At 25.9% G+C, this 22,119-nt stretch overlaps 1 protein-coding gene across 3 annotated transcripts in view; it reads right to left on the bottom strand.

Annotated features, from left to right (window-relative positions):
- The window catches only part of LOC136984755 (synaptogenesis protein syg-2-like), a 59,898-nt gene that overhangs the window by 5,083 nt on the left and 32,696 nt on the right, over positions 1-22,119 (bottom strand). For 2 of the 3 annotated variants that reach the window (XM_067281865.1, XM_067281866.1), the window contains 9 exons: positions 13,396-13,506; positions 11,827-12,030; positions 9,411-9,707; positions 7,431-7,721; positions 6,826-7,116; positions 5,505-5,801; positions 4,161-4,286; positions 2,496-2,523; positions 1,177-1,268 (listed from right to left, as the gene is read on the bottom strand). In XM_067281865.1, the coding sequence (XP_067137966.1) occupies positions 1,177-1,268; positions 2,496-2,523; positions 4,161-4,286; positions 5,505-5,801; positions 6,826-7,116; positions 7,431-7,721; positions 9,411-9,707; positions 11,827-12,030; positions 13,396-13,506 (1,737 nt within the window). The remainder of the gene's footprint in view (positions 1-1,176; positions 1,269-2,495; positions 2,524-4,160; positions 4,287-5,504; positions 5,802-6,825; positions 7,117-7,430; positions 7,722-9,410; positions 9,708-11,826; positions 12,031-13,395; positions 13,507-22,119) is intronic. The other variant, XM_067281867.1, reaches the window with a different exon arrangement.

The raw sequence follows: 22,119 nt of genomic DNA, 5'->3' as shown, positions 1-22,119 counted from the left end.
AAGTGGAGATCGTGTATACAAATTAACATATAGGATAATTACGTACGAGATGAATGTGATGTGCCCATCAAAATGAATAGCTTATTGCTGCTTAGATTAAACAGTTCGAGAGAAGATCGGGCTAAATTATTCTATTTTGGTTTCGAATATGAAATAAAGTTTCTCTCTCAAATGTCATTATTTAAGTTGATCCTACTCCTTTAACAGGAGAAATGATCTGAAGACCGGATACCATTAAACACAGATGATAGAATGTAAATATAAAATTCAATAGAATTCATCCGTAAAACTGCTTTTTTTTTGTAAAAGAAAAAAAAGAAAGATGGAACTGGTAAACGAAACGACTTTTCTTTGTTTCATCTCGATCGTTTAGTACAATATATTGGAAAGAAAGTTTTAAGACAATAGCGGCATTAATTTAACTACAGCAATGTGCACTATATTGTAAATGTTAAGATCGGTACCTCTTTAGTGATATGTCAATGCACTTGACGGGAAACACTAGCTAATCCATGACAACAATGTCAACTAATATCGCCCTAGGGTATCGATTTTCTGCAAAACTATTCAAGATAGACCATACAAAATAACCTTCCGGTCTATGGAGATATCAAATTTCCATTCAAAACATCACTTCTAACTGAAAACAAGACATGGGATAGGCAGTTGTTTGCTTTACTTTTTCATATAAATCGATTACTTACTAAATTCTATCTCAAAGCCCATCTACTTTATTTTCTAGAAATTTTTCCATGCTGTTTTCTTTAAAAATATAACAGTTTACAGTAAACAAACTTCACTTTTATTTCTACGACTTCAAAATCTTTAGATAAAATATTAGTTTATATTATTAAATTATTGGGTATAAATCCGAATAGAAATTTTAATTCTTTTTAAAAAGATTAATTTTTATATAAGATATTAAATTAAATAAATAATAATAATTATTATTATTATTACAGTATATGTAAGTCATACATTTAATATTTTATAATATTGATAATTTTCTAAGTAAATTTAAGAATATAATAATAATATCTTAAAAGTTAGTATAATAAATTATGATTTATTCGGAGACTTTTTACTAGATTTAACTGTTTACGTATGAAAAAAACCTCAAAAGCATTTCACTGCACCGAGTTTGTTTACTTTACTGTTACAAGAACTTTCACTCACCTTGAAAATAATTCTTTTCTGGAATAATATCTGGTCCTTGACTTCCTGTTAATCGTGAGTCTTTACATTCTTTCATTAAATGTGTCTGTGATCTTGATAAAATCATTTAAAAATTAACATAAAAAACAATTATATCATCTCAATTTTCCCTACTAACTATAATATATATATAACGTATAATATATACGTATATATACTTTTGTAAAAGGTTTGAAGAGTAAAACTTTTCGTTTTTATTGACTTATAAGGAAAAAAATTGAGTGAGAAAAGGTGTTCTTAGAGAAAAGCGATCATTAACAACCACTCCTTTCGAGTACATCTTTTTCTATTCCTTTAAAAACAAGCTTGGAAAGGAAATTACTGAATATTTTAATCGTTAAAATTAAGAGGGAGGGAGAAAAAATAACATTTAAATTATAGAAATCAGAAACTTACTTTAAAGAAAATAAAATATTCTAAGCTTTTCCATCTTAAATACGATCAATTTTTATTGGTAAGTTGATTTCAATTTAAACGTAATCTGCTTATCCATATTCAATTATGTATGTCTACTCATTTTCAGTAGAAAACAGTCATTAAATTGATCTCTAAACTTAAATTTTTCATTAATTTTTTTTAAATGTTATATTTTAATCCATAAATCAATTAAATTTTTATTAGGCATATAGTTTTAAGTATAAATTAATTTAATTTAAAATTATTATAATGTCTTTTTAAGTTTAGTACGTAAAGTAGATTTAATACTCGAGTTTTAATAGTTTAAACATTAATTTTCTAATTATCTTAATATAAATTATTTATTAAATAATCTATAGGAATGTGTTATAAGATACTTTATTTTCTATTCGCAGTTTAAAATATAGTTTAAAAAATATATTAAAAAATTAAATTAAGAAGAATTTCATTAAATTTATGTGTGTTTGCATTGAATTTAATCGCCTTTTAATTTAGAATTTTGAAAGTTAAAGTATACAGCGTTAATATACAGGGTGGTCCAATAATATACCTATATACCTATATTAAATTACATACTACTATTTTCTAAGCAAAGAAAGAAAACTATCCAAAAGATTTTAAATTAAAATTTACGATAAACATAAAAATTGACTTTTTAAAATGATTTAATTATCGTACAATATTTTGATGTAATGTATCAATAAATGCTAAATTTAATTTTTAAACTTGCTATGTTTAAATAAAACTGGCAACGATATAAATTTATATATAAATATGTACAATTATTATTAAAAAAAATAAATAAATTGATATTTAATTTTTTAAATAAATAATTAACAATAAATTTCAACGTTAATACGTACTTTTCCAAGTCACCACGGTACGTTCTTCCTAAAATAAAAGCAGTAACAATATTAATTCAAAGTTATTTTTATAGTCGACGAACAAAGTGACATTTAATTAACATTAAAAAAATTTTCTTGGAGCAGAAGAACGATTATGAACTCGACTGTTATCACCGAATATAAAATAGGTTATAAGGTGGATAATTAAGTTTTGCATTCTAAGAAGTCAATAGAGAAAATTGCCAAGGCATTTTTCACTTTTCAATTGTAAGTAATGCAATGATAGAGGGTAATTATGTAACAAAATAACTCGATAACAACCGTAGACCGAGTCATTTCCTAACCACTTAGCATCATATCAGTTGATGCTAGAACATAATTTACTTCAGGAAAGTATATTTAGTGATTAATGATTTAAATCGTTATTCATATCTACTTAAGAGATTCTGATGAAAGGAATTGTTTATCAAGTTTAAAACCATAACTTTTAATTAACCACAATGACACCCTATGCAAGATAGAGATGGGAGGAATTTCATTTCAATACACTCTGCGTATTATTCTATTAATTGAATTTAATTGAAAATGTTTCCAGTTTATTATTTGCACTTTTATCATTTTCAACTCGTTGAGGGTATTAATATTAATAGATTGAAGAATTTGTAAATTGTATTGTGTTTACTTAATAAATTTGATAACGAATAAATTGTAATTTTATTTTTAAAAAAATTTCGTTTATAAGACTAAAAATATGAAAATTCAGTTAATAAGCGAATGTAAAAGATTTTAAATATTATTATTATTATTATTATTATTATTATTATTATTATTATTTTATATTATTTTTTTTAAGTTAAGTATTTTGATACACGTCTCGATTGATAAAGCGAAGCGTTAGGATATAAAAAAGAAAAAATCCACCAAAAATCACATTTCTAAAGCTGTATAGAAACTAAGAAGAAACTAAGAAATCCAGGAAAATCTTCAGAGGATCAAAGTACAAAAGAAATTACAAAATAGACAAGGTATACAGGAAATATATATATATAATATATATATATAGAGAGAGAGAGAAATATAAAAAACAAAATTTCTATTCATCAACTTTAAGCAAACTAAAAGTACTGTACAGTATTATAAAAAATACTATAAAATAAAATAACAGTACAATAGCAAAATAAGGAAAAAATAGAACAATATGAAAAACTCAAAGTCCAAAATAAATTACAAAGTAAATGAAAATCTAAAAAAAAATAAATAAATAAAATAAACTTGCCAAGAAAATAAAAAGTAAAAGAGCAAAATCAAATTTAAAAAATATATATATATATAATAATAATAATAATAATAAATAATAATAATAATAATAATTTTAGAATTCGAATTTTATATTTAAAAAACTTTGAAAATTTATCTAAAATTTAAATATAGATATTTTAATATTCATTAAATAGAGCATCTGTTAAAAGGAACATTAAGAAAATCTTTTCATTACCGAAAGTCATGTAACTGTCGTGTAAATATCACTTTAAGATAAAATAAGAGCAAGTTAAATGGGATTAAAGAAAGCGTAGGGATGTCATGTAAACGATTTTTATACATATCACTTTACATTCCATTACTTTAGAAAGAAATAGTTAACCTTACCAAACGAATAGAATTATAATAAAAGAAATTGCTTACCCTTTCTTCTCCTGTGCGTTCGTAATTTTCCTACAGTAATGGCAACAAATGTGGCTAGAAGAAGAACAGACACTGCCCCGATGAGAATTCCAACTACATGATTGATGGATAGCGTGTCTTCTTCTCCTGAATATAGCAAAAGGGATAGGGTAAAGCAGGCATACAAAAATCTCGAATGAGGGAATAGAAGAGAAAACAACATAAAAAACACAGATATTCATCCGGAATGAAAATTAGAACAAGTTTCTACTCTACAGTAATCACTTTACGGGTTTAAACTGGAAAAGAGAACACTTACAGCTAAAAGTTTTACTTTTTTTATTTTAATTTTTTTACCGAGTAAATTGTAAAGGAGACGAGTATTTTGAATAAGAATGGGAGGTTCTTGTTTAAAAGGGTCAGATCTTAAGGTTAAGATCAAACAAAAACCTTCCAGCTAAAGCATTAATCCTTTTAACATAATTGTTTCTTTCCTTATTTATTTTTTTTTTAAGATTAAAAACTTGTCTCCATTATTAATTGATTTTCTAAATAGATAATTCAAGTTAAAAATACGAAATTAACTTGGTTTTTTTTTAAATTATTTATCAAAGAACTCCAGCAATGATGACGAAAGAATTTTCTTTAAAGCCTTATGCGGTTTTATTTGTCTGTCTCGATTCTAAATCACGCTAATGTTCGCCTCAGGGCCTCGAGAACTTGTCGATAAATTTGGTGAAACACTCTTTTCGGTTGGTAATCTTATCGAGCTACAAAATCTCTTCCTCTAATATATCTTTCTACCATTTTCGAACACATTTGCACTGTAATTTAACATTGAAAATTATTATAAAATCTAGCAACTTTGATAGAAATTATTTACGTTTTCTTGTATTTTACACGGCAACTAATTCGTGTATAGGAAAAATTTTGGTAAACTTATCATTTATAATTCAGTAAATGTAACACAATAAACAATAAATACATACATATATATATATATATTACTCGTATGGTTCTGATGATTTGTTATATGCTATATTAGTTTTCTTCTGCTCTCTAATGATGACAAAAGAAAATTTATCTTATTTCTTGTTTTTCTCATCATATAGATGTTATTTATTGCATAATATTTTTACATAACTGTGTAGGAAATTAACGATAGGCTATACATTTTATAAGATAACAATAACATGTATACTTACACACGTGTAAATTATTAATAAACAGATTAAAAATGGATAAAAGTAGACTATAGAATTATGATTTTTTGCTTCTTAAATCGCGTTTAAAAAAAGGAAATAGTAAATAATATTAGAGCGTGGGAGGTGTAGCGTGCATTTTAAAATTAGTTTTTGCTCTTACCTGCTGTGCTTTGTTGAGAAAGTGTGCTAGATCTCAAAGCTACTGATTTACTTCTTCCCTTGGCATTTGCTGAATATATGACAAGAAGGAATGATGTTTGAGTTGGAAGATTGCAAATGGTGAAAACTGGTACATCTGAAATGGATACGTTGGCTTGAAGATGATGTGATTCCGTTACGAAGATTTCAAGATGAAACAATTGTGTTAATCCACCATCGTTTCCGGCTTCGCACTGCACTACTAAACACTGTATTGTTCTATTCGCTAAAATGCAATGCTTGGGTTCTTCAGGAGGACCTATTAAATAGCAATGAAATAAAATTATTCAGGATAACAATTTTATTATTTATAAAAACTTCTCTAATGCTTTTCTAATGTGTTAAGTGGGCGAGAAACATCCAAAAATACCAAAATTTAATTTACATTTGATCAAATAACTAAAAATTATTCAACTATAACGAGTTCGTTCTATAAATTCTGTGTTTTCGTACAAAGTAACGATTTCAAGTTCTGTAATTTACTTCTGAATATTTCAAAATTCTCTAGAGATTTTAAATGCGAGACTGTAATGATAGTAAGTTTAATCAGAAACAACTTAGATTATTTCCTGTTAATGAACTTCTTTGATAAAAGACGTAAGTAAAGGTATAGTGAGAGCAATCTTTGAAAATCTGATGAAATCACCTTGAAAACTTCCTTTAAATGTATATGTCTGTAACCGGTGTTTATTTAGACAAGTCTCACCATCGTGTTTGGTATCGGATTTTCTCCACTGGCTGTAACGTAGACACGCAGTTCTGACAAGAATGATAGACGGCTATGGTAGTAATCTCTTCCTCTTATGTTGTGCCTCCAGGAAATAATGCATGTCAGAAACGCAGATTAGTAGAAGGAAATGAGATTATAATAACAAATTCCAACACCGAAACACACTATCTTAATTATTTACCAGGTATATTTCCTGCTTTTGAAAGGTTAAGATATGTCCTTCAATAACATTACTTCTACTCAAATTCCAACATAATTGTCAACGATAGAGTAAGTTGAACGTTTTATATCGATAAAATTAAGTTATTTATCATGTAATTTCTTTATTTACGATAGTTTTTAATGTAATACAATTTACAGAAACGATAATAACGTGCTTAAGCTTAATTAAAAATATTCTTCTTTGTCATTTTTAAATAGTAGGTTCATAAATTTTCATGAAGGTTATAAACATCATTAAATAATTATAGTTATGTTGAGATATGATAAATTACATTAAACACCATTAAATTTCGTAATAAATCTTAAATAAATAGGAGAAAAAAGGAATTACCCGCTGGAATAATTTGAAAACTGCAAGGTTCCTTCTGAAGACCAACAGAATTTGATGCCCAGCATAAAAGAATACCAAAACCCAAATTATCTTCTGGAATTATTGTCGCAATACTTCTAGTCCCATTTGATTTGAACGAATCTATAGGCTGAATGTCTTGTGCTGATCTGTTTAATGCCCATTTGAACGTGACTTCTGTCGGATCGGCATCTACATCACACGTCACACTAACAGCTTCACTTCTAATTACACCATAAACTGAATGACGTGGTGACATACATTTGGGAGCATCTAAAAGATTATTCAAGTAAAGAAAACATCAAACAACTACAATTTTTTATTATATATATTTTTATATATTTTTTTTAAGTCGGCGGAAAAATACAACTTTTTTCCATTTCTTAAATTTTAAATATCTTAAAACTTTTTAAATATTTTAAAATCTTATATTTAAGAAGAAACACGAAAATGCACTAAAAGCTATATATTTTTCTGGTTTTCTTGCTGTTAAAAAATAAAACAAATGTATTTTTTTTACATATGTACAGTACGTGTTAGGTATCGTCAGGTTAGTCAGTAAGAAAGATAAATAGGAATAAACTCACAATGAACCTTCAGAAACAAATCCTGACTGTTTCCTTTTCCTTCAACGTTTTCTGCTCGACATTGATAATATCCTTGATGTTCTTTCTCCACGGGAGATAGCAATAGGGTATGGTTCTTTATCACTACTCCTAATGATGGACTACTAAACAAAGACTTTCCGTTGAATCTCCAACTCACTTCTGATATGGGCGGATTAGCTTGGATATGGCATATCAATGTGACATCGCTTTTTTCAGTGACAGCTTCCATGTCTTTCCATAAATTATTTGACAAAGTAAGCTGAGGAGGATCTACGAAAGAAACGTTACCTGTAACCTTAAATTTCACATCATCTATAATATTCTCCCACATGATATACAAGACCTACAACATTGAATTAATTAAAAATTACCATTTAAAGAAAACCTATAAAGTAGAGCAATGGATTCATTTTCTACGTTAAATAATTAATTCTGTTAAGATTTGTTGTATTTAAATTTAGATTAATTAAGATAATATTAAGATAGAGAGAAAATTTTATTGTCAAATAAAATGTTCTTTACACTTTTATACTGTTAAACTGGGATTAGCAAGAGTGATGCTGTTATCGTCTATTCATTAGATGACTGAAATAAGCTCTAATGTAAGAGAAATAATAGCTTTCTACATTATTAATATAACTACAAAACTCTTTAAATAATTTAAAATTTATTTGAATTTTTTCCCTGTAAAATAAACACGAGATAAATTTTTTCTGTCGATTTTATGATTTAAGCAAATTTACATATATTTTATTTATTTATTCATTTACTTAATAAATAAATAAATAAATAAATATACGATTTCTATATTTCATAATATAATTTACATATTTTATAAAGGAAAAAAGTTTTTAAAGATATAAAGGAACTTTTCTTTTTTTTACTAAATTGCATTGAATTTAAATTATTTAAAAAATTAAATACAGCGAAACCTTTGAAAAGCGACCACCGAAGAAACATAAAAATGGACGTCGTAAGGAGGTTATTTTGTATGCTTTAAAAAGAAAATTGTGAAAAAATAGACACTGTTTAGAGATGGCCGTTATTGGAGGTTCGGCTGTATTAATATAATTTTTTAAAATATATTAAAAAATTGTTTTTATATTCTTTAAGTAAAAAATAATATTAAAAAAAATAGTTTTTATAAAACTTGAATGACACGTTTTAAAATTTAACGGTTGAAGTCTTCCAATAGTGAATACGTGTGTAAAATGATTGATAGTTGTTAGAAATTCAATAAAAATTAGAAAATTTAGGAAAAAATATTTTTCTTTTATAAAAATAAAATTATAATCGAAGACCATATACAAATAAATTTTGTTTTCTTACAAAAAAAATCCTTCGTAACCACAGGAATGCAATTAACATTAGCAAAGTTTTTAGGCTCTTCTCTTCCCACAAATATGTAAAAATTGATTAAAAATAGCTCACGTATCGAATTCTTGTAAAAATCTCAATAAAAATTTTAAAATTCAGGAGAAAAATTCAGAATTTCAGTTATAATATTTTTCTTTTTAAATAATTTTTATCCCTAAAAATTAAAATGAAAAGTAATATCGAGCGATAAAATTTACACGAATTGTTTAACAATTAGTTAAATTATTTCTTTAATAAAATAATTCATTGTATTTATTTTAATATCGTATTTTCTCAAAATAAATTTCATAACATCATATATTTTATACAGTAGAACTATTTAAGAATAGCATACGTGTTATATTTGTGGGGAAATTCAAATAGAAAATGCGAATAAAGTAAGTTTTCAATTGAACTTAGTATTGAATGTAAATTAATCAAGAATAAACTGCATCTAAATGTCGAGTTGAGTGGATTTCGCTGTTAGATAATCAGGTATTGAGAAAAGAAAACATAATGACAATTTCAAGCTTAATAAATATTGTATGAGTATAGAGGACAGTGTGAAAGTGCAAAGCACACATTGAATAAATGAATACTTACAATAAACATCGAGGAACCAGACGTCTTCTATTTCGCTGTCTCTCAGCTGAGGGTTATCTGCACGACACGACAAATTCCTCCCGTTGTCACTAATGGTAGGCACATAGGTCAAGACACTGATTGTTAGGTTGTCTTCTCGAATGGTTGTTTCCCTCACTTGGGTGAGTTTTTCGGTTCCCTTCCACCAGGATATTTGTGCTGGGGGTCGTGCACCTTGCGACTGGCACACCAATTCCACCTCCTGTCCGACAGATACGGGACGATAGGCAGTATGGATCCTTACGTCTAAAGGCCTCACTGGCACAAAGGAATTTGTATCACTTCTTTGTCCGTTTGCTCTCTCGTCAAAAGCAATCTACATAGAAAGAGTATTGCAAGCAAAGGAGCACATTGACACGTGGTTCTCACTACGTGACTAATTTCTGTTGTCTTGTTTCGAAATTTATTAAATTTTTTTTTCTTTGTTAAATGCAAGAATATATTTCTTTTTTTTCTAATTGTATTTATATAATTTTAATATTTTTCTTCTTTTCTTTTTGTTTCATTCACTTTAAAGTTATCGAGTTTCGTTTAATCAGCGAGTCGAAACTCTTAGTTGTAGTTAATTGCCATAATTAATTCGAGCAAAATCACCTTTAACCTAAGCTCTCCATACGAAAATTCTCATTTTAATGGATTAGAAAATTAAAAATTTTTCTGGGTAATTTTGCTAAAATCCGAAGCGAAATCAACTACAACTAAGTATATCTTTTATTATTATATACATAAACATTAATTTATATTAAAATTGTTTTCCTTTCTCATTTATTATTTTCTATAAACCAATTTTATATTCGAAACTGGTTTTAGGTATTCCTTTGCTTTCAACCAATCAGAAGCTGTGTCTCACGAATAATAAACTTTTTTTTTTATAGAATTAATTATAAAATTAATTTATCATATAGCATAGTAAACAGTTTTTAGATAAGAAAAAAGTTAAAGGAAGATCGTAAACCAGATCTTTTTAATTCTGTAAAAGAAACAGTACATGCTTTAAACATCCATTCTTACAATGAATCTTCAGCAAAGATTAGAAAGGGGAGGATAAAACAATTTCTAATCTAAAATTAATCAAGGTTTTTCCTAAACTTCTCTTAACATTACCTTGATTACGTACAAAGTTTGCGATTTAAGAAAAAAAAAACATCAACCGAACATTTTCCGTTCACATTATCAAAATACAAAAATTCTTTTCGGAATCAATTTAAGTAATGAAAAACCATGACGTTGTTTACTTTAGTAGAAAAGAATTCTTGATAATATTAAATTATAAACAAGGAGAGATATTTTAACATTGCTCAATACAGAATCCAAGTTAAGGTTTTTAAAGTAAAAGTGTGCGAATAATTTAATAGAAAATATCAAGTAACAAAAGAGTAATTCTCTTGATACTAGTTTTGTTCACGAAAACACATGAGCGAACATTAAATGCAATGTTTAAAGCAATTTTCTCAACTAAACTTTCCATTAAATACAACCAATGATTGTAACAAAATGTTATGTACATTACATACAATTGTAAATTAAAGATTGTAGAAAATTAAAATTGTTAAAACAATAATTATTAAAGAAATTCCTTTTCTTTTTATCATTTTTTTAAAGATTTTTGTTTTGTTTAAAAGATAAGAAGAGTGTTCTTTTAAATAACTTTTTTTTCTTTTATTAAATTTTTATTCAAAAATTAGTAAAAGAAAATCAATTTATACTCGAAAAATTTACATATATATAGGTATTTTTTAATTTATTTCGTGATTTAAAATATTTCTACAAATTTTTATTTAAATACAAAACCATTTTATTTTACTTTAAGCAAGTGCAAGATTCACGACTGTTGATGAAAATCGATGAATTTTAAGATCAACATGGTGAAATTTTTATTTCTTATTTCTTGTTTTTCAAATTCAATTCTGAAAGTTAAACAAGAAAAAAGAATACAAGAAAAGGAAAAAAAAAAAAAAAAAAAAAAAAAAAGAAAACGATAAAATAAAAATCAGAGAAAATAATAACGAAAATTGTTATTAGATAACTTTTGTTTTTCAGAAAGTTAATGTTCTTAAAACTTAATGGTTTCCCAATGAAGTACATTTTAACAACACTACAGAATTTTAATGAACAAAGCAGCAACATAAATTACTCCTTATATTATAAATTAAAGAAAATTACTATTGTTTCCTTCCCCTCTTCTCTTGCTTTTACAGAAAATTAAAATACTGAAAATATTTCCAATTGCATTAAAAAAAACATTACCGTTCAATTATTTGTAGTATAATATACATTGTTGCAAAAACATTCGTTAGAAAAAAAAAAACAAAAAATCAAATGGGTAAACAACATTTGAGAAAGTTATATTTTATTTTAAATTGGCTGAAATACTTACAATTTAAATCTAAAGTGACAGAACTAGTAACTGGAGCTGTAAAGTTGGAATTGGTTGCTTGGCAAGTAAGAACTGTCATCAGATCAGATCGGCGGATAGTAGAAAAGTGTAATTCATTCCTGGTGAAGTGCTGAGGTGTGAGTGTATATGTATCATCTATTAGAATCGAATCTTTCCACCATGTGACTTTCGGAGGAGGGTCTCCTAGAAAACAAATTACAATTAGAAAAAAAAGCGAAATAAAGTAATTTTTCTTTTCTTCGTCGGCTGTTTTATACGCTAAAATCCTCCTCTAAACTAAAAAAAAATTACATTATAATTTTAAAATCATTTTAGATTTATTTAATTTTTATAACTTAAATATGTAAGTTTTTTATTTGGTATTCATATTTATCGATTATGTAAAACACAAATAATTTATAAAAAAAATTATTTTATATATATCCCAGTTAGTTATTCATAAAAATATGTTTGAAAAGTGTACATGTTCATCAGTTAATTTACGTATTCCATCATATAATCTGTAGCATATTTAGTTATACCCTTCGCATGCAAACATTTCATTAATTTTCATTTAGATTCATCTACAAATTAAACGGAAATAGTTTAATCAATTATGGAACATGAAGTTTCATCGCTTAATATTAATAACTAAATTCTTTTAAGGAAGGGAAAAATTATTCGACCTATAAAAACCAACCGTCGATAGTTAATTTGAACTATTAAAAATCCATTTAGTTTCATAAATTCAACGAAATGTTCTCTCATCGTCAGCAAGATCATTTTATTAATAAAATTAGGAAATGGAAAAAAACTAATTTTTTTAAAATCTATTACGAAAAACCAGGTGTTTTTAACAACGCTAGAATAATCTTTAGTTATCAAAACAATTTATTCAACTCGGCTTCAGTTTTATTCTACAATAATCTTGTTACGTCTCACTCTAGTTTCATATTACCTCAATTCAATTGCTCATGATTTATTTATCTCTCCCCATTCAGATATCAATCTACTCCACTGAAAACTATTTTAACTGTAAGCATTGTTCCTACTTCCATTAAATGTTGCTGGCTGTTACAGACGTCTGCCATTCGAAACCCGTTCCGAAGCACCCAGGTGCCAAAGGCAATTGGTTGTCTGCCACTTCCACTATTCCATTAATGAGTAAAAGTCACATGGGCTCGACATTCGCGTTTAAGATAACAGGAATAAGAGGAAATTCGTTTGACTAATGACTTGAATGAGAGAATACTATCTATTAAAATAGTAAGAAAAAGCAGCAAACAAAGTTTTGGACCGATTCCATATGCGGCTATATAAGTTCGAGTAGTATGAAAGTTTGCAGGAATTAGGCAAAAATATGTTTAAAACAAGAAAACCTAGTAGAATACTACCCTCGAGAACCATTTGATACGAGTCAAAAACGAGTATCGTTATCTAAAAATTTCCTCAGGCTTACCTAATGGCAAAAACTGCATGCAAAAGAAGAAAAATGATAAATGGTGATGGAAAGTGGCTTTTTTCTTTTTTCCCCCTCCGTGTAGTTCTAGGGAATAGCTTCTTTCTTACCTCCTTCACCCTCGCAGATTAGAGATAGAGGATATCCTTCATTGTACGGTCCGATGATGCCGTGAAGGTGTTGGCCAAACTCATCCATTATGATTGCTTCTCTCGGAGGCACTATGGAGAAAACAAAGCAAAACACTTAGTTATACATTACAATTCTGATGTATACGAAAAATTAAAGTGGTGTGATTTCGAATTGCCTATTTGGACGATGCTGAAATTTTTTAAACTTTACGAAACAGAAGCATCATGTGAATGATGATTACTCTCATTCTTCTTCATTTTTTTCCATTTACGACTATAAATCTACGTTTAATTTTCGTTTTTACGTATCTATTCTGTTTACTACACGTGTAATTTAACGATATCTGACAATGGATGGCATGTAAAATGAATAATAATTTACTTGATTAATTAATTCTATTAATATATAGAAAATGTCAACAATCTTTTCTTTCATATTAGCTTGCTGCTTTCTTTACTTTGAATGTTTTATCTTATTATAATTAAATTATAAAATTTAATTATCATTTTACATAAATTAAAATTAATGTAATTAAAATCAAATATAAAGTCATTATAAGTTATAATTTATTATTATGCTATTGGTTTTAACTTTATAAACTTACTTATTGTTACCTTTTGGTATAATTATAGAATAACTTGTATTAATATAATTAATAACTTTTCCGTATTAACGAAACTGTTTTAAATAAAATCTTTAATTAAATTTCAGCTATATTTTGTATTTTGTTATAAAGTTTTTGTTCTTTTTACACATCAGAATTATGAAAAAATTATTTTTAATATTATGAAAGAGTATTAAACATAAGAAAACATTTAATTAATTAAATTTATTCTTTATAAATATATCAAGACATTTATTTTATAAAATTTAATTTTATAAAAATATTTTTTAAAAAATTACAATTTCCTACTTAGAAGCTCAAGATACTTAAAAATTTAAAGTTAAATCGAGCGTAATATTTTAATATATATATATTTTTTTCTTTTTATGAATAATTCAATTTACATTTTTTCTTCTTCAGTACATACCAAAGACGAGAGGAGAAATTATTATTTGCTGATTATTAAGAAATAAATGGCTAACTTGAAAGAAGAAAAAAATAAATCAATTTTATCGTAATTTTCGCATTAAATATTATATAAAAACGATGACTTTTTTAATATTTATGAAAAAAATAACTATCATTTCGCAATAAAAAAGTTGTAACTTCTTAATACTTTAAGAACGAGAATATCCTTCTCACAAATCCTTCTTCAAACTTTTCTTTCATATCTATATAAGTACGTTACAGAATATCAACAAAACCAAACTGAATATACTTTAATGGAACTTAAAGATATGCAGTAATTTACGACTTTAAATGTATCCATTCTAAATAACAACTGCATAGCTATGTTATGCAGGATGAACTTTATTTACATAATCAGTTAAACGACTTCCAAATTTGCATAAGCTAGTGCGATTGTCTGCTTTTCCTGAGATGAAGATCGGCTTGCAAAGTACACCTTTGTACTAATAGTAAAAAGTAATTAAAGTTTTGCATTTATTCGTTAAGTTGTTGGGATTTAGTTTATACAAGGATTGATTTTTGTTTTTAAATTTAAAGTAGTACGTGAGTTATCAGTCTTTTTGTGTGCTAATTGAGCTCTAAATATAGAAGGTGTTATGGAGATTTTACAGTAAGAAAATTGGTGATATTCGCTTATTTAAAAATATTTATCTGTTTAAATGAAATAAAAGCGTGGTAATTAATTTATAATGACTTTTATATCCTATAAAACAAATTTTATGCGATAATATACGGAATAGTAAATTAAGGTAGGGTGAAAGTATGAAGCGATCGCGATGCGACACTATTGACGTATTGTCGGGTCTTGTATACGTTATATAATTTTCATCACGAATAAAGTGTTTAAATGTCTTTTTTTCAGTACAAATAAGAAAGAATAATTGTATGTAAAGTGAGAATAAAAGGTATGATCTCGTGACGAGATACAATTGCACGACAATTGTTTTGAACACGTCGCTGGCGATATTTAACCGATTAAACTTTTCCATATTAGAAACAACGTTCTAAGAAAGAGCAATTTGTTGTATCATGTCTAACGTGTTTTTATAGCTTACTTGATTAATCAGCAGATTACTTACTTTTTTATCATGTCTACTTTCGCCATAACTCACTCGAAGACGATAGCATCCAAGAAGGAAGGAGATGATCGCTTAAGGAAGAGATATGTTGTAACCGGAACAATCAACCAACCCTAAATAACTCTAAGAGGATGATGATGATAGCTCCCACGAAATGAATAATATAACTTATTCAATAAGTTCTAACTCTTAAGTAATGCATTCTGCTGGAAGTAACGTAGCATTATTGTTAATGAGAAAGAAAAAATGTACAACTGTGTGGAATGTAAACTTATTCAAAAAAAGTTCAATACCTTTTGAAGTACAAACAGCATTAATTAACCAATTTATAGATTTAATCAACAGTAATTAATTCATCGCATTTTGCCATCAATGAATCTGAAGAAAATCTTTAATTAAATTTTTAACAGAATTAAATTAGTGAAAAAAATCAATAAAATTTTGTTTATTTTTTCCTAATTTAATTTCATGTACAGTACAACGTTTTCTCGTCGTACATCACATTCTTTAAACAATATCTTTTACTTTAATTACGTTTAATTATTGTAAAGTAAAACAACAACAACACAGTTGTAAAAATAAAGAATTCATTCATTAAGTTATATTGATTAGGTTATTTTATGAAAATAATTTATGATGGTAATAAAAATAATCTTATCGACTGTGTATAATGTAAAAGGATGAGGCAACTAAAACAATCACTTTATTTCTTATCATTGCTGAATAAACATTCTGTAACTAAACAATTTTTTTATATTTGGTAAAAAAGAAGTATACTTAAGGTAATGGGTTCTTCGATAACAAATGTATCTCCGTGTTTCTTACTTCACACTTTTAGTAGATAACAATGAAGGAGACTCCAGATCGGTTTCCAATGTGTATTAACGATAGTTCTTAAACCGAAGAGAAGCAGAGTTCTGGTAATCGACCTGTCCTACTACAGTTCAGAGTTCAAGTAGAGTAAGCAATTTCCTTCCAGGTACATCATCAATCGTCTTAAGGTGTTTACCCAAGAGGCAAACTATCAACCTTAGGGCATCTGCTACTCAATATTTTGCTTAGATTCGAGCGCTCCAGGGAGCATTCTAATGTTAAAAATTCGAATTTTCTTACCAAAAGCAACATCAGAGAATACTTAAAAATATCTCGATACAGTGTTGATATTCGATATTTTATCGATTTTAATATAGGATTTCTTATGGTAGAAGAAGATAAAAGAGAAAATGAAACGACACGTAACAGAATCGTAACAGAATCATAACAGAAAGAAGGAAGATATTTAAATATAAGAAAAAAAATTACACATTTTAATGTTAATTAAAATAGAAAAATACGTAGGAAAAAAACCTCTTCTTTGCAGAAGCAGTAAAGTTTTTAATCTGTAAATTTTTCTTTCTAAATAACAGTTTAATCCTTCATCCATCTTGATTATGTCCTAGTTGTCATTTCTAATCCGACTGAAGACATAGGACTTTGACATATACAAAAAGTAAAATGTCATTAAAGAAAGAAGGTAAATGTAATGTTTTCTGAAGTTCATATTTTATCAAAGAAAGCATACGACTAGAAATTCATAAATATTTGAAATGGCAGAAAAAATAATGGAAGATACGTTGACATTTTGGAAACAGTATCATAAAAATATCAAACATTTCAAGAAATTCACGAAGAACACTCATCGTTATGAACCACATATTTGGTATCATCTGATGAAGTGGATTAAACTGACATTCAATGACCATCTTGTAAGATATATAATACTTTCGGTGCCAAATAGACGTAGAACTATATTAGATTTTTTGATAAGTGTTTTTCTCTCTTTTGGATTTCACAAAGTTAATAACAGTTAATGTTTCATGCTTTTTAACTGTATGAAAGAACAAGAGATGAAAAACAAAAAAGATAATATTAAAAGAAACAAAAACTTGTAATAGTTCAAAAAATATCTATATGATTTCATAATATACTCCGTCGCTTATTATTAATATACAAATATAATTTACAGCTTGATATTTTAATAGAAATACAATTTATTATTATTATTTTTTATCGTTAAACATTCAAAAATTCTATTCTATAATGCACAGTCCTTCATGATTATTATAAGGTAGCTGAATGAGTTAATTTTTATTATATATTTAAATTTAGTGTTTACTAATTAATATTAATTTAAAAATATAAATATAATTTATTTTAGAGCGAAATAATTGAATTGTTTTCAGCATTCCATTTAAGAGAAAAATAATACTCGGAATTTATATTTAAACTGAAAAGATTCGATATTTTTAAAGTCCAGTAAACAAGATTAAAAATAGATTAATGTTTTAAAAACTATGCTTTTTTATTTTATTTCTTTAATATTTTGCTTTTAAGTTTGGTAATCAGATAATCGTACATTAATTGTTCTTTAAAATTCAATAAATATAAACATTTACAGATGAACTATTATCAATGATAAATTATTTAGGTTTCTATATATAAAAATTCGTATAAATATCTATATAGAATCTCATCTATTAACTTTTAATTTCGTATAAAAATTAATTGTTTAGAAAATTTTAAATCCTTTTAAGTTCAATGCTTTCATCCATACTTTAAAGGCAACCGTATTAAGAAGATTTATTGAATTTTAATCTTATTTTTGCATCGTTTTTAAGTCATAAAATCATTTTTTTAAACTAACAAACGAATTATGATTTAAAATTTGATTTACAAATTATCAGAAAAAAATTGAATTTCTTGTTATAATATGGGAGTAAATAAATATTAATAAATACTTCTCACGAGTTAATAAGACACGGTGGAAAAAAAACAAAAGAAAAATAGTTTTAAAAAATTGTTAATCAGATTTATAATTTTGTTATTATCAAATTTACAGTATTTTGTTCTCCATTAGGAATTTTTTAAAGAATTTTTTGTTGTAAAAAATGCTCTATGACGAGATAAATCTATAGCACAAGGAGGACATTTTTTTTCTTGCTCTGTGTATTGTCTGAGAAGATAAAAAAATAAATAAAAATCCAATCGATCGTAGACCATCCGATTCATTTTTGTTAGGATACAATTTTCTAAAGTCTGCAGCTTAGTTGTATCCGGTTCTAATTTTATAAAGTTGCAATACGATTCTACACTTCATGACTAGAAATACAACTGTTATTGCTACTCTTGAAAAATCAATAAATTTTCTTGACCATTTCCTTAAGAGTTTAGATAAGTATTTTATATTCTAGCATAACGTTCGTTTTTATAGAAAGTTTCAAAAGTTGTTTTCTAATTTATTTTTCAACAAAGTGAAGATAAACTGAAAAAAGAAAGAGATAGAAACGAGGAAAAAAGAGAAAAGAAAAAGATGTTTAATGTACAATGACTTTTCCTGTTTATAGTTTAATGTACGGTGAATTTTTGTTTTGAAGTAATAGAAATGAGAGGAAAAAATTGATTTTTATAAATCGGAAATCGTTTTTGTTTCCTTTAGAAAAAGATTTAAAGTACATTTAAAGCTTTTAATGTAAATTGTTATTATAAAAATAAGTTTCGAATTTATCATTAAAAATCCATATAGAAAATGTAAATTTTATTCAATTTTAATTCTTTGGAAATTAAAATTTAAAAGAAAATAGTTCATCGAACAATATTGAAAATGCAGTTATTGAAATAAAGAATTAAATTATGTTTACTGTTTAAAAAAAAATTACTAATTACAGTAAAACTTGTTCGAAACGGAACCTGAATAGAACGGAAACTCTGTCTAAACAGAAAAAAAAATATATTCGGTACTGCGCGATTCCAGCTTACACAGGTTTTACTGTATAATAAATATAATTTTTTGGTGTGACAAGTTATAATTACTCGAATATATTAACTATATAAAGAGATAAGTCCATACATTTAAAAAAAAAAAAAAAATACAAAAATCAGCTATAAAAGACAAATGATTCAATGTACTAATCACATAATTAAATTATTTAAAAGTAGCAACATAAAATTATTTATTTAAAAAGTTTAAAAAGTTTAGTAAAGAAAGAAAAATAAATTTTAAAAAGTTATATAAAACTAGAGAAGAGATAAAGGAAAAAAAAATGAAAAATCGTAATTTACATAAAGAATATTACCTTATCTCTAGAGTCTATTTAAAATCAATTCTTCCATCTGTTTTATGAATTATTCGTGAAAATAAATTAATCATTCGATTTTACAGTCATTTTAATAAAAATGGGACAATAAGTATGATCCACAATTTTTCTTCTTCTGACATATTAAAAGTTTAAACATCAATAAATAATGTTCAGAAGACGAGCTTTCACTTATGTTCCGACATCGAGTATATATATATATATGATGAATTTAAGTTGGGTGATGAAAGTCTACTTGCAATGTAGCTTGCTACAAAACTGATATATTGCTGGCAACGTCCTCTTGAGTGAAATACGCACTTTGCAGCACACCAAACATTCATCAAGCTAACTGTTGGTATATGCAAGCTACTACTAGCGATAGTACTTAATACCTTAAACTAAATCATTGCAACTAATTAATCGATAACTGTACTAATTAGATTTAATTAAGTTTGTGTGTAGCCCACATTGTTAGCATTGAAATGGCATTTATATTTAACTGTCGTGTAATATATAAAGGCCTACTGAATATATAGAGAACTCTGTGTTCCTATAGCCTTATTACTAGAAATGTATGATTTTACTACCTATTCTTAAGGTTATAAATATATATATATATATATTTTGCTTCGCACAAATATAAAATGTCTTATAAAAGTTGATCAATGAATATTTAGTATTTAAGAAACATATGTGTTGTTTCTATTTATTCAAACAATTGAATGCTTTGCATTTATATTAGGTGAGGTGAATGCTTATTATGAGCAAACAATTCAGCATTTGCATTACAGAAACTTAATTCAAACAAGAAAATAAAAATTTCATTATTATTTACACAAAAAATATTTAAACACAACACTTTGATGAATTGCATATAAACAGAGTATTCATATTATAAAATTATTTCTATTTTTAATAATAATTTAATTATTTATATATAAAAAGAGGAGAAAAATCACATTATATGTTTATAATGAAAGGAAAGATAAATTATAAATAGAATTTACATAAAGTAAAATAATAATTTAAAGATTAAAAAATAAATAAAGAATTTTATCTGAAATAGTTCTGAAGTTCTTACTTTATTACTTGGGTTTGATTATTTTAAATCATTAGAAATCTTGTTTAACATTTTAATTACAAAACTGAATATTTAAAATTTATGTATTCTTTATTTAACAGGATTTTTATTCGTGGAAAATTTAAATTAGAATTATGGAAAAATTAAAATTCATAATTATTTAAATAAAGTTACTTTTATTGCATTTAAAATAGCCTTAATCTTTATTAAAATTGTTAATCTTCATTTCTCTTTCAAATATGAAAGTAAAACTGTAAAGAATAATATGATATAATAATTAACGATTAAGAAATAAAAATTAATAAATGCCTATTACCACCGGTTTTTAAATAGCTAATAAAAGTGTTTAAAGTTATTAATTATTTTTAAAATACAGTATATATGTTCATCTACTACTCTGACATATAATAAGACTATTTCGTCGAGAAATTTTAATATTTTACTTTATTTTTTTAATTATATAAATAATATATACTTAGTTTCCCCATTAGTATGCTCACAAACATAAAAATCAAATTGTTTAGTGTGCATGTTTTAAATAGCTTGTTTGAGTTCGATAACACGAAAGAAGATAAATGTTAACTGCATTTAGTAACACGAAACAATACTTAGAAGAATATATGACTATAAAATATTATATAAAAAATATTCAATAAAAATGGAAAAATTTTTACACATTAAAAAGGTATAAGAAAAAATAACTAAGTCGAAGATAGATCGTTTATTATAAAGATAACTGAATTTAACTGCATAATAAAATAACTTCAAGTGAAAATGCTACAGAAATTATTTATAAAATTCTCAAAGTCTCTAAAGCATAATAATCAATTAAAAAAAAAAGGAATAAATATTTCCCCCTGAAATGTTATTAGTAACGATTTTTCTTGACAGAATGTTAAACCAAAGCAGAATATATACCAAATATTTTTCACTAAATTTGCTACAAGAATATGTAAATGAATAAAATTGATTTGCATAAATTTCCGAACATTTGGCTTAACTTGGACTCAAAAGTTTGATCTGGTTTTTCAGAAAGAGAAGACAAAAAAAAACTTTCATAAATAGAAGAAAAAAATCTTATCCAGTTGTCATCTGAAAAATCAATTGCAAACCTGAAACAATATAGTATCAATTTTTTATATAAATCTGCAAAAAATAGAACAAAAAAAAAGGTTTCGAGTCAGTTTAAATGGAACTATACTCAATTCGTTATTATTTTATAAGATATTTGAAAAAGTTAAAAATAACATAGAAAATAATAGCAGTAAACACAATCCACCAGAAACAATGACCTCTTCTAGAAACAAAAATAAATAAATAAATAACTGTATAAATCTTGTAGATTTCTTTTTAAG

Source organism: Centruroides vittatus, unplaced genomic scaffold, assembly GCF_030686945.1.
Source record: "Centruroides vittatus isolate TY-2023 unplaced genomic scaffold, ASM3068694v2 contig_927, whole genome shotgun sequence".
Taxonomy (NCBI): domain Eukaryota; kingdom Metazoa; phylum Arthropoda; class Arachnida; order Scorpiones; family Buthidae; genus Centruroides; species Centruroides vittatus.
This window is presented reverse-complemented; position numbering and strand designations above follow the sequence as displayed.